Source organism: Pagrus major, chromosome 18 (assembly GCF_040436345.1).
Source record: "Pagrus major chromosome 18, Pma_NU_1.0".
Taxonomy (NCBI): Eukaryota; Metazoa; Chordata; class Actinopteri; order Spariformes; family Sparidae; genus Pagrus; species Pagrus major.
The window spans coordinates 20,055,475-20,068,962 of record NC_133232.1 but is presented as its reverse complement, the minus strand read 5'-3'; the positions used below and the strand labels follow the sequence as shown (position 1 = coordinate 20,068,962).

The following is a 13,488-nucleotide window of genomic DNA, read 5'->3' as shown; positions in this document are numbered from 1 at the left end:
TTTTTTGTCCATAACTGAATAAACAAGCTGTTCTCAGAGGATAATAAGGTCCCCAGAACACTGTTTGAAGCTAGATAGGTGGCAGGGTCCGCCACATATAAACAAAGTAAAACAGTGTGAGATTGTGTTGTCCTTTAAGATCAGTTTGTTTATTCGGTTTATTCAGTCATGAAAACAAAGAGAGATTGTTTATTTAGTTTGATAAGGCATCTTTCTCTTCTGATTAAAATTTCTTTCCCAAAAAAACATACTGCACCTTTGAGATTGAGAATTAGATTGTATAAAAACATTGTGCAACATTATCTACTTTTATATAATGTTAAAACATATATATATAACTATTTATGTAATAACAAAAATAAAATAATTGGAACTAACACATTTGTCAAACGACAGGTGGTGTTGATGAAGGGAAACTTTACAGGACTTGGAGGAACATCAGACAGAAAAGTGGGAGCCTACCATCCAAAACTTAACATGTAATCTATCGGCATCTAATTTAAAAATATGTGAAAATCCTCATTTAAACCCGAAGGTTGCAGTCTCCCAAGAGTGTGGACCTAAAATAACTCTCTCTGACATAATCTCCTATCAGTGTCCCCTTTTCCAGGAAGATAAATTGGTTCTCTGTCTTGGAACCTAAGAGAAGAGATAAGGTGTGAACAGTCATTGGGCTGTGGGGCAGCGGTAGAGTTTTTACACCTTATAACTTCTGTGCTCACTGAGTCGTTGCCTGAGGGAGTGTGTTGTTTTGCCAACGTGAAGGTAACACTTCTTGCTTTCCCACAATCCCTGCTGTCCCAGCCTGCGCATGCAGACCAGGCCCGGGTTAGCAGGAGATCCAGAGGGGTGAAGCAGAACATGTTTAATGGAGCACTCGAGCTCGGTGCCTTCACAATCGGGGCTTTACACTAAAACCAGGCCATGACCAGAATTTTCGGTTTTAGTTTTGCCATGCTAGGAGTTAATGGAGTACTCGCTGTGTGCAAGTGTTAAAATAAGTGCAGTTATTTTGATATGCTTTCATGCCAGAGCAAGTTATGTAATTTGTAAAATTCCCTCGAGGTAAATTGGTCTCATCAGAGGAATAAAATAGGTTGATTTTGACAATTCTACTAATGGTAAAACTTATCAAACATATTATATACTTTTGTGAGTTTGAATGTGTTTCAAATGAATTCTTTCCTGTGTCTGTATTATATTAAGCATAGCTGAGTGACAGCAGATCTCAGTAGAACCATTGGAGGTCAATGAGACCGAGTCCAGCAGGACCTTGTGTATGCCGTGCCATGTCTCTGTGTGCATGTGTGCCTGTGTTCAACTGTGATTGTGTCTATGTGCGTGAGGGCATGCATGCACACTCGCACGTGTGTGTCTGTGACTGCTAGTGCATACCCTGCCGGAGTGGCGCACGCCAGACCTTTCTCACCACCATCTCCCTCGGGTGCCGTTTCCCTACCAGTGGGCCTCGGGTTTCCATGTGTAACAATGATTACCTTCACCTCAACCATAAAGAGCAGGAGAACCCAGATAACTGTAACACACAGAGGACCCCCCCCCTCGCCTCTAGACCCTGATGAAATATGATGGCAGGATTTGCTCAGCTCAGCACAGCCTTAGCTAAAAGCAGGCACACATAACAACTTGTGGGAATTGAGGCCCTCCAAGTGCTGGTGGACAATTCAGAACGAGTTGACTGGAATTCTCTATGAAATACATTTTTCTGAAAGTAAACCGGAGCCCCAGGTGTCGTGTCAGCTGTGATTTCTCAGTACACCCAATCAGTGTGAGACGTACAAATGTTGATATGATATAACAAGAAGAGCAGCCCGGTCTGGAGCAGAGGTCAGCAATGTCTCTGTCGCCGTCTATATAGCACACACACACACACACACACACACACACAGATACTTCATCTCAGCTCTGATATTTTCTCAGCTGTAATGATGTTATCAACTCTCCTTTCAATGCGGCAATGCTGCTGTAATGATCATACCTAGACACCTATTGTGTCTGGATTACACACCACACCTTCGAGGAACAAAGCTGAAATAATACCTTGTAATATCCTACAATTATCCTTTCTTTCAAACCTTTTCTTGGCACGATTGTATATTGCGCCAAGTAAGATTTTTTTTTCCCGAAGCCTAAGCTATGAACAAGTTGTAAAAAGACATGTGATGAATTGCACAGAAGCATAAAATGCATCCATAACATCCCTTCCAAACTGCTTAAATAGTAATATAAAAACTTAACTACATGCTAAAGCTTTATTATCACTCATAATGCTGTCTTTGACATTATTAGCTTAACAAACTGCCCTGCTGTCAAAGGTGTACTACTCCCAAGAGCCTGCGTCAGGAAGTGATGGTTATCACTGTGCATTTTGCTTGAGCAGCAGTTAAATCAGAAATGTGTTCAGAAACTGATCAGTGACTTTCTGTTTGCATCATGTAACTGAAATAAAACTGACTCATGGTTGTCCTCCATCCAACAGGAGTCTCCATATGTGATGCTGAAGAAGAACCACGAGCAGCTTGCGGGGAACGATAAGTACGAGGGCTACATTGTCGAGTTGGCTGCGGAGATTGCCAAACATGTGGGCTACCAGTACAAACTGAAGGTTGTTTCAGACGGAAAATATGGAGCCAGGGATCCGGAAACCAAGATGTGGAACGGCATGGTGGGAGAACTGGTGTATGGGGTGAGCGGACAGAGTTTTTTGTTGGATTATTGCACATTTAAAAATGGATACACAACACAGACCCAAAAGAGTTGGGACACTGTTTGAAACATAAATGAAGCAGAATGTGATCATTTGATTATTCTTTTTGAGATGCAGTATGTTGACCGTTGACTAAATTGACAATACTGTATACAAAACCCAATCAACCAAAGTTAAGTCTTTGTTTTAGTTGTCTGTCTTGATCTTTTGCCGCATTTAAAGTGACTTTGTGCAGAGTCGGAAATGTGCTGATTGCCCCCTCTCCTCAGTGGTAGTGTCAAAAAGACCAGATTGGACACCACTCAGGTCATTTCTATTGTCTCTCCAGCACGATGCATGATGGTGTATAATGCTTGGTTAGTCACCATCAGTTGCATACTACTTTTCACTATGCACTGTGGAATAATTTGCGTCAGTTATATAGGGTATAATAACTGCTACTTTACATCCAGGCTACAAAATGGCAAACTCACTCTCTTTCGGACACAACCTGTATGTCTACAGCCGTGCTAAATGCTCTGTGAGGCTGCACTGAGGCAGCTGACAGGCGGAGGGGAAACAAGGTCAGTTGTCCCAGGCCCAAAAGGGCTGTCTAACCCTTAAAATAATCTGTTCAGGAGGCCTTTGGAGAACATGTTTTCCTGGGCACGGGCAAGACTATCTTCGGCTCTGCTGAGGCACAGCTGTACAACTGAGCTAAATGCTAATGTCAGCATGCTAACATGCTCACAATGACAATCCTAACATGCTGATGTTTACCCCGTTTTATGCTTACCATGGTCACCCATCTGTTTGGCATGTTAGCATTGTTGTTACCATTTGCTAATTGGCCCTATATAGTTGCAGTCATATCAGGGTTTCCAGGTATACCGTTGTATGAAAATCTCATACTTTTGCAACCGAAACCAAGCATGGCTGAGGTTTTCGGCCATGACTACATGGCCATTCATGGAGCCATCGGGCCAGTGAGGCAAAAAAATTCTACACATAGTCTTTACTTGAATCTTTGCTATAGGTGTTTTGATAACGTTCTAATCCCATTCAGACATTGTAGACCTTAAAAGACAGACCGACTGATGATGTTGTGTACTTGTGTTTACATGGCTGGCTGCTCTGTGTCCCTCCCACAGAAAGCAGATGTGGCTGTGGCTCCTCTGACCATCACCCTGGTCCGTGAAGAAGTGATCGACTTCTCCAAGCCCTTCATGTCCTTGGGTATCTCCATCATGATCAAGAAACCCACCAAATCCAAACCTGGCGTGTTTTCGTTCCTGGACCCGCTGGCTTACGAGATCTGGATGTGCATTGTGTTTGCCTACATTGGCGTGAGCGTCGTCCTGTTCCTCGTCAGTCGGTTCAGCCCGTACGAGTGGCACGCTGAGGACTATGAAGAGGGAGGTGAGCCGCAGACTCCCACCCAGGCGTCGGCTTCCAATGGGGTGCAGCAGGGCCAGACACCGGCGCAGCAGAACCCCAACCAGCAGAGTCCTGAGCAGACCAATGAGTTCGGCATCTTCAACTCCCTTTGGTTCTCACTGGGGGCCTTCATGCAGCAGGGCTGTGATATTTCACCACGGTAAGAGACAAACAGGCCTCAAATTTTGAAGCGTCCACGGTGCTTTGAGTCTGCTTTTGTTTGTTGGTACACAAAGAGACACTAAGCACCACCTACGTACAATATATTTCTGTCTGCCAACGCTTCAGCATGCTGCTTTGCTTTCTTGCTCAACTCAGTTGGGCTCTTTTATTGAGATTTTGTTCTTTGCCAGTCACTTGTCATACAGAGCGGTGATAAAAGTTTGATGAAGAGCAGCGGAGGGAGTTTATGATGTGGTCATGTTGCAGCGTATTGCGTTTTAATCCTCCTGTCTCCAGAGTCCTCCTGTGGTGGTAGAAACAATCTGAGAACTCCTCGGACGATTAAAAACTTTGCTTCCTCCGGTGTTTGCAGACTTTAAAACAATCTGTCTGTCTATCGATATGGCGGGTAAATGTAAATACCAGCCCCTTGACAGAGTGTTATGAAGGATCCTGGTGTGAGTATTGAGTGGTACGAGTTGGCTCCCCTTGAGTGCTCTCATGAGCTGTGACATGAAACCATTCTCAAAAGGTCACCAATTAAAAATCTCATTAAGTGTCTGAAATTAGAGACACTGAGGTCGACTTTCTGAGCTTTCCAGAGGGACTAGCAGAAGGAGATGAGAAGATAATGTCAGTATTATCACTGTAAGCTGTGAACCAGCAGAGACAGGTTAGGTCATGGACAGACACAGAGCTTCTTGTCTCTTTAAACATTAAGCTACATGTACATTATGTATAGGTGCATTCAACTCCATTGTGTTGGGGAAAATCTCAAAAATCTCAAAATCTTTGAGTCGGATACCTTCAAAGCCTGAGCAAATAAAACCACCAACTAGATGTAGGTAAGGAGACATGTTATCTTGTAATTTAGGTGAACAAACCTCTGCATCATATTCAGTAAGCTGATCAGTGACCAACAATATGGGAGAGCTTCAAGGCTCCCATAAAGTGGTTATTTGTCTCAAGGGGTGTTACTGCGAAATAGCAGCAGTGCTCAGTCAGCCTTCCCTGATTGAGTTGCTGAAGGTTAAAGAAATTATAGCAATGTGTGACACTCCCGACATTTTTTATCTCAGCTTCCATCTTGTGACATTTACAAAATGTATTTTCACTTTGCTGTTACCTTACACAAATATCAGACGGGAGAAAATCACCTACAAGCCTGCAGGCAGCACGTAGGTGCTCAGCAGTACATGATGTAGGTACTGGATCCTTACTCCCACGGGCCTTCACCTGACATTTACCATTTTCTGTAGCCTGTAGACTCTGTGCCTCTTGCAGGATGAAGCCCATTGTCCCGAGTCTTCTTCTCTTGCAGCCAGAAAATGCATCGGCAATAACTATCGATTTCCTTGTACGCCTAACAGAGACAGAGAGAATGTCACCATGCATCCGCATATTGTTGGTTCCCAGTGGTTCATCGTTGCATGCACACACACACATGCATTCTGTTGTGTGTGGATTTGTGTATCTGTATGTGGGCTTGACCACACATGGGTTCATGCATATTTGCACAGTATTTGCATTTGTTTTGCTCGGGGGGAAGCAGTGTCTGCTGATGCAAGACCTTTCTCAGTTTAAGAGGACAAAACAGATTGTTCCTGTGCTCGAGGCAATTCTGCTCATGCCACCTTTGACTGCAAAGTAGCCGCATATTGTTGTCCATCATTGGTTGTAAAAACTGTATCAAGACAGTCGGCCTGAGGTTCCATTTACAGATAAAGTGGAGGCAAAATGCGACAACAGTAGCAATAAAATAGTTATTGTTTTATTCGTCAGGAAACAGGACCTATTTTTACTTAAAGTATTGTGGTATATTTAAGTGCACACAGACAGGTATTGGTTAATTTAAATAGGTTCAGGTGGAACAGAAGATTTCCTTTGTGTCATCAGTGAAGGGTGACAGCTGTAAGGACTCATTTCCTCCAAGGACTTGATTCAAATATCTTCCTTTTCTTCCAATGTCCTTCCAAGGTGACTCTCATTGTCTCCTTTTGTGTCTTTGTGGAACACAGTGTGGGAGTCAGTGCGACAGCATTTTTTTTTTTTAAAAAAACATCACAAGTGGGTAAGCAGGTGTAGCAGTCCACTGTGTAGCGATCAGCATGGTTGAGTCTGCTTGGTGTCTTGAAAAACCAACACAGTGAATGTTTCACCCTGCTGAATGCTGCCCTGAAGGAAACATCTTCCCCTTGAATATTTGGGTGACCTAGTTGCTCTAGTTAGCGCAGCGTGTATTAACACACGGAGGTGCGTGTTGATGTATTTCCTAAAGCGTTTTGAGTTCCTCGGCTAGATTTAAGAGGATATGTGATGGTGTTGCTTGTGTTTTGTCAGATGAAAGCAACACTTGTAACCTCACATGTTCTGTTTCACATGAGCCCAGTGTGCCATTGCATTTGGGCTACTGGGATTTGAGCGAATTAGTTTTTTTCTTCTTTTTTTTTTAATCCAGAAAGGCTTTTGTGGGAACATTTTTGTTCTCGTATGCATCTGAGCGTGTGCTCATTTCTTTTGATATTTTTGGTCTAAGCTCATTTACAACCTTATGCACTTTCTCTTAACCCATTTCCAACTCTGTAATTGGACTTTATTTAGAATTTAGTTTCACACTATTAGATAATTGTTATACCATAAAATAAATATCGAGCACCATAAATGAGAAAATATCAAATTAAGATAAGGAGGCCTGCATTCAAATATATTATATATGATTATAACAGAAAGTAAAAGCAAAAGTACTCATTATGCCGAACAACATTGTATTAAATGGGCTGTGTGGAACTTCTGTGTCGTACAGGAAGCCGGTTGTTAGTTGACATTAGCGGACTCCATTTCTAAACTATTATTAGCTTCTGTTGCTCATTGTTAGCGGCACTGAGACGTGGCGCTCAGCAGCATTAAACACCTTAAACAAATCGTACACAGGCTCGTATAGGCAACTTAGCAAGATGGGGAAAGGTGCCCTTTTACAGGTCACATTAAATCCGCTCTCATCTGGCCAATAAAAAAGTAATTAATGCTACAAATTGTTACATAGAGCCCCTTTAATTGACAGTTATTAATGAAGAATTTGCATGTAAGCAATGCTGTGTCGACTCATTGAGCTGCATGTACATTTTTTATCTAAACAGTGTTCAAATTAATGTTGAATAGTTAAACATCCACTCCAATAGAAATGATTTCTGTGATTTTTATTTGGTCTTTAGTTAAAAGACTTCAAAACTTTGCAGCACCATACTTTCAACCACTGATTTGAGGTTTATTATAGCCTTGTTGTGAAAGAACATTAACGAACAAAAAATGTGTGAAATATCATCCTGTTGCTGAATTTGGTGACGTTTTTGCAGAGCAGGTGGTTGTAAAGCGCTCGTCGCTGAGCCTTTTCTAAGTAAGAGGTGAGAACAGAATGTTCTGGAGGTGCATTCAGCTCGGAGGTAGGCAGCTCAAAGCACTTCACTCTTTATGCTTCTCCATTTAATCGGCGACAAAAGGCCAAGGAACAACATTGACGATCCACTCTGTCCTGGATTAATCAGTAGGCGTGTTTAATTTCCTCGTCTGCCTGTGTGTGTGTGTGTGTGTGTGTGTGTGTGTACCGCTTCTATTAAAGTTAAGCTCTTATTGCCACTTTCTTTGTCTGCTGCCTGACAGCATGTCTGCGTCAAGGTATACTGGCAGCTCCGTGTGTGTGTGTGCATGTGCTCATAAATGTGTGTATTTATTTATATATTGACGTGATGCATTAATGTGTACAGTACTTAAGTGTGTGTGCGTGTGTGTTAGCCACCCTGCTCCCACTGCTATTTATTCTCTGTGAGACCTTGTTTACTTCGCTCTTTCTAAATGTCAGCACTGTCAGTCAGGCCCTCCCATAAGCCCCAGTCCGTGCTGTTGGGCCCTCCCTGTGTTTATCTCTGCAGACAGGTGGACTCTGAGAGTGATTCCTCCCCCTACACACACACACACACACAACTCCATCCATCCCGTCCACCCATTAACTTTTTTCCCAATCACTTCTTTTCAGCCCTCTTCTACTCTCCTCTGCTCTGCCCGCTGGTCTTTGCAGATCACTCTGCCTCTTCCGGTGGTTGTGTAAGAATTTATCATGTGCCTCGTATCCCCTCTCATCTCATAGATTCACTGGAGCTTCCTGTTTCACCTGGCATATGGGATAACAATATTTTTGGCGTTAGTAAGTTGTACAGTAGTCGCTTCGCGCAGCTTCTGGGATCAGAATCAGAAATGCTGATCACATCCAGATTTTAAAGCATGTTATGATGCCTTAGGCTTGGATTTAAGGAGCTTGTGCAATATTTAAAGATGTTTTTGCCCCAATTAATTCACATTTGTATTTTCTTGTTTATATTGCAAAATCTAATGGGACCATTACTCGGGGAAGTACCAATGGAATACTTTCACTGTGAATCAGCTGCAGGGAAAAAAGGAGGTTAAAATCCGTTTACTAAGAGCCAGAGAGGGATTTTACTTCCAATAGTTTACGGCAAACGGGGGCAAACCGGAAAAAAACGGCTTGTGCGTGTTAGCTGAAGGTAGAAAGAGTGAAAGTACAGGAGAAGCAGCAGCATATACATTCAGAAGTCTGCATCGGTGTTGACCTTGTGGATTTGAACTTGTCTCTCAATTTCTGTGCGAAGCTTGCCGGGTGCGAGATCTTGGCTGGAAGCGAATTTGAGTAACAGGACCTGGGTTCACGATGTTCCTCCGGTGAATGTGTTTTGAGGTGTTTATATCTATGTCTGATGTCTGTGTGTGTGTGTTTGTGCGTGTGTGTGTGTGTGCGTACGTGATGGCCCCATGGAGTTGTCTCCTCTCCTCAGCGCCTGCGTCGCTCCCATTACATGATTGTAGACTGAAATAAATCAGCTCTGCCACTCACACCCTGGCCGCCACAACAGCAATTTCTCAGCCTGGCGGCCAGAATCATTCAATAATGGATTGAGTATGTGGTGTATTATGGTAACCCGGGGAGGGTCAGCATTTCTCAAACTGAGTTTTTTGTCATAAAGTGATGATTGTTTACCTCTTTGAAGCTCAAAACAGGAGAGGGCAAAACACTGCAGCCTCCATGTACACACATGTAGGTACTCATTTCCAACAACACCTAAACCTGAGCAACACTTGTCCGGTTATATCGCAGCTACAACCAGGCAAGTTTTTGATTTTTCCACATGTTAATTTTATTAATCAAGCTCTGCTTCAGAGGCCAAGCACCTCATTTACTCAATAAATTTTGCATTAGGGCTACATGTGATGATGCACATCCACTTTGTAGTCTCCAATGTGTGCTATCAAAGTTTAAGCTAACATTAGCAACTCTGTCCAACTGTCTGTTAGGATTTGGGGAAGTTTACGCTCTCAATGAACCCCAGCCAATGTTAGCATAGCGTTATATTTGCCGGCACAATAGTTAGTCCTCATCCTCAAAGTCTTCCCACGTTTTTCTTTGTCATAGGCTTCTTACAATACTGTAACTAACTAACGCCTACGAGAACAAAGCTGTTTCTGTATTTTCACGTCTTCTACATGAATCATCAACTTGTGAGAATGTTTATCTTCTGCCTTCTCAACCAGCTCATGGGGCTGATGTTAGCTTAATTCGCTCGCTTTCTCTCAACATTACATATTTGGCTTGTAGTAATGCTACCCTGAACAGGGACTGTTATATTTTAGATGTCAGTGTCTTTGAACGCACCACCATGTAGAGCTCTCAAAATGGTCCCTGCTTGAAACTGCATTAGCGCTGGACGGTAATGGAACTTTGACAAATGAAGGGAAAAAAACAGAAGTTTTCAGTTCTCTTTGCTTTGATATTCATGTTTTGGGTTATGGGGATGGAAACCACTGGCTGTCCAACTAGTGGAAAAAAATAATTGTTACAGTTAAGTTCATGAGCTAAAATATGCAAAATAATGCATGTTATCTTGTCAGATATAACTCACCACTGCCGTTGCTGGTGCTATTTCGACCAGTTTCATTCCTACAGATTTCTCTTGTTGATGCCGTACGTGTGTTTGCATTTATTTTAAGACACTCACCTTGTTGCATAGCAGGTGTTTCTCTTCCTCTTACCTAAATTTACACACTGTTCTTAACGTGTCTCTGAAAAAAATCTCCCATCCGTTTTTTTGTAATGCAGCCAAACCCTGCATTACAAACACGATCGAGTCATAAATGTAATGTTGTCTGGTGTGTTGTATGATCTGATGCTAGTGGCTGTTCAGTTGCTAATCAAGCCCCCGGGGAGAAGTGAATATTGTGAATACAAGCGACTTATTGATCTTGCACAGATATCAATTAGGTATCAATTTGCGTTATTGTTGTCGTATTATCGTTAACAACAAGTAATTAGATTGTGTTACACACCACTGTGTTAAATACTTGTTAGTGTGTTCGTGAGTTGCTGTCAAAGCAGTTGGGGAAGACTTGGTAGGAAGGAATCATTTATTCATAAGGAGACGGTTCAGTTTAGTTCACGGCATCACTTATGTTTTATTTATCTGGAAATTGCATGAAGGCAACTTTTGATCATACATGCATGCTCGCTCACTAGCAGAAACTAGTGAGACTCACACACACCCCCCTAGAGGATCTCACTGGGGTATCTCACTTTGTACATAGACAAAGACACCAGCCCCTCAGAGGCGTATGCATTTTCAAATCTGCATATAAAACGCAGAGGCGCACATATGTTTGCAGCAGCAGAGAGGGGTATGCTGTAATCAAGCTGTGACTGATCTGAATGTCTCTCCCGCAACCATGAATTATACGCCATCCCCGAGGCCACATGGGAAATCTACCTGCACCGAAGTCAACAATGCCGATAGTTTGACTGGAAAGATGTGCATTGTGATGCTCGGAGGCCTATCAGTCAGCTGCTGTGTGTTGCGTGCGAGCCTGCGAGCTGAAAGAATGAAGAGTTTTCACTCTGAAATGGCAATTCTGACCTACTATAGAGCTCGATGCCCTTATAGAGAGAAAGACAGAGAGTCGGAGAGGAGGAGGAGGAGGAGGAGGAAAAGTGAGATGACTAAAGTCTCTCTCAGCTCAGCTGTACTGTTTGGAGTGCAGAGTGTGCTGCCATGGCAACCGTAAAGAGACACAGATTTTTCCTGTCGGAGCGGTGCAGCTTCACATCAAGTGCCTCTGCTCGGCGAAAACTGCACATGCGTGTCATCCCTTTGGTGTTTTCATCCGGCCAGATCTCATGAACTATAAGTCACTGTGTATTTGTGTCGACGCTACTGACTTTCAGTTGTGGTGCATCTGTGTTCGGATGCCTGTTTTCTTGCCGGAGTGACTAAGAGGCTGTGCGTATGTGTGTGGGCGCGTAGCGAGCGCTCTCACAGCTCACCAGCGCTGACTTCTCTCAGGTTACATGAGGCTAAGACAGCATCCGTGATATCATTCAGTGGGAAAGCGTGCACAGCCGAACATACAGTTATTACAGTCATATCTCAATCATATCGATTCCTCGGCAGCGACATTCGAAATGGCCCGGGAGCTTAAATTGTTGGGTTCTGTTGCAGAACCACTCAAAAGAGCCATATGTTGCAAAGCAGCCACTTAACTCGGCTGCTTCTAAATGAAACAAACGCACATTAAACAATTTCATAGCACTTTGAATCTTAATGCTTTGTGTCAAATTTTCCGTAGCCTACTTGAATGAGTGTAATAAGCAGCTGTTGGTGTCGCTGCTGCAGGCTGGTAACAACATTACCATAATGTTCTCTTTTCAACTCAATGGCATGGTAATGCTGACCTTTAGAGGGGGAGAGAGGGGGAGAGAGGGATGTTTTAATAAATCATTATTTCTTGCTCCCTGCGTAAAGCTCGCATGTTATTTTGGCCTTGAAGATGAAAGCGCTTTGAAAAGACACAATCTAACAGTCGTGAGCCTATCAAAACAAAAGCACAAGCAAACAAAATACAAAGTAAACCCACCACTTTGCAACAATATTGGCCATAACACATTCTCATCCCCCAGAGCCTCATTTAGCAATATTGAGTCAGAGACAGACAGAATGAAGTGGTGGAAAAGCTACAAACACACCGTTAGTGTCAGATAAGTGCAATTGCAAAATGTGTCTTTTGTTTTTCTGTGGCCAGGTTTGCACTAAAAGCATTGTGTGTTGCACATCAAACCAATTTGGCGTGTCTGTGCAGAGCTCAGTTCAATTTTTGAAACCCCGGCAGAGGACCAAAATTGCCCTTTTGCTTGTGGTTTCAGGGACCACGGTGACCTATTTGGCGTTAGGATGACATAAAAAGGTAATCAGGTTTATAAATACTTTATTCTGGTTAATTATCCTGACATGCCCACATTGTTTTGAACAGGCGTTTTCTTCACTGAGGAGGCTGCGGGGAATCGAGAGCTTAATAAAACTTTTATCAACTCATAACAGTTACATGCAGCCAAGGATTAATTAACAAAAGTCCTGTGATATGAGCTGTTGAGATGCTGAGATGTGTGTGGAAAATATGGGTAGAACAATAAAGGTTTTGTTTGAGTGACGAATAAATTATGAAACATTTTTTGCCGTAATTTCATGCAAACATGACAAAACAGCAGCGACACATCAAGATTAAATCATTCAAATCATCGCGGCATGTTTTCAGACCTTAAAGCTTTGTTTTCATCCCAGAGACGGGGAACCTCTGGAGGAATTAAAGGGTACCTCTGTCAGTTTTACACTTTAAGGTGTGTTTACAGGTATTGGGGAGTACTTCATGCATATGTGAAAAAAATAGCATGAAACCTTTTGTGCCTCCAGAGGAAGCTGCATGTTATCTCATAAACTGCCTCCACTGATGTCACTCAATGGCTAGGTTGCATTGTGGGTAATGTGGGCACCAGTTTTCGAAAAGGTTCAAGAATGTGTGTATCAATTTTAAATATTTGTTTTTAAACAGTCCATAATGAGTCCAACAGTGTTAAAGGAGTGTAACGCTAGACAGTACTTTAAAACCTGGCACCTTACCCACAATGCAACTTAGCTACTAACTGACTTCACTGGAGCAATTTAAAAAGAGGCTTCATACTATTTTTTTCACATATGCAGCAGTATGGTCTGAGAGACCTGTAGACACACATTAATGTGTACATTTTGTGGAGTTGCCCTTTAAGTTCCAGATACCTTATATTACACTCCAGAAGTCCC

The 13,488-nt window shown here is 42.6% G+C and overlaps 1 protein-coding gene across 5 annotated transcripts in view; it reads left to right on the top strand.

The window, feature by feature from the left end:
- Window positions 1-13,488, top strand: part of gria1a (glutamate receptor, ionotropic, AMPA 1a) — a 76,102-nt gene that overhangs the window by 40,550 nt on the left and 22,064 nt on the right. For 3 of the 5 annotated variants that reach the window (XM_073486849.1, XM_073486848.1, XM_073486847.1), the window contains 3 exons: window positions 2,498-2,704; window positions 3,856-4,146; window positions 4,222-4,301. In XM_073486849.1, coding sequence (XP_073342950.1) covers window positions 2,498-2,704; window positions 3,856-4,146; window positions 4,222-4,301 — 578 coding nt within the window. Of the gene's footprint in view, window positions 1-2,497; window positions 2,705-3,855; window positions 4,302-13,488 lie in introns of all 5 variants that reach the window. The other 2 variants (XM_073486846.1, XM_073486845.1) reach the window with 1 other exon arrangement.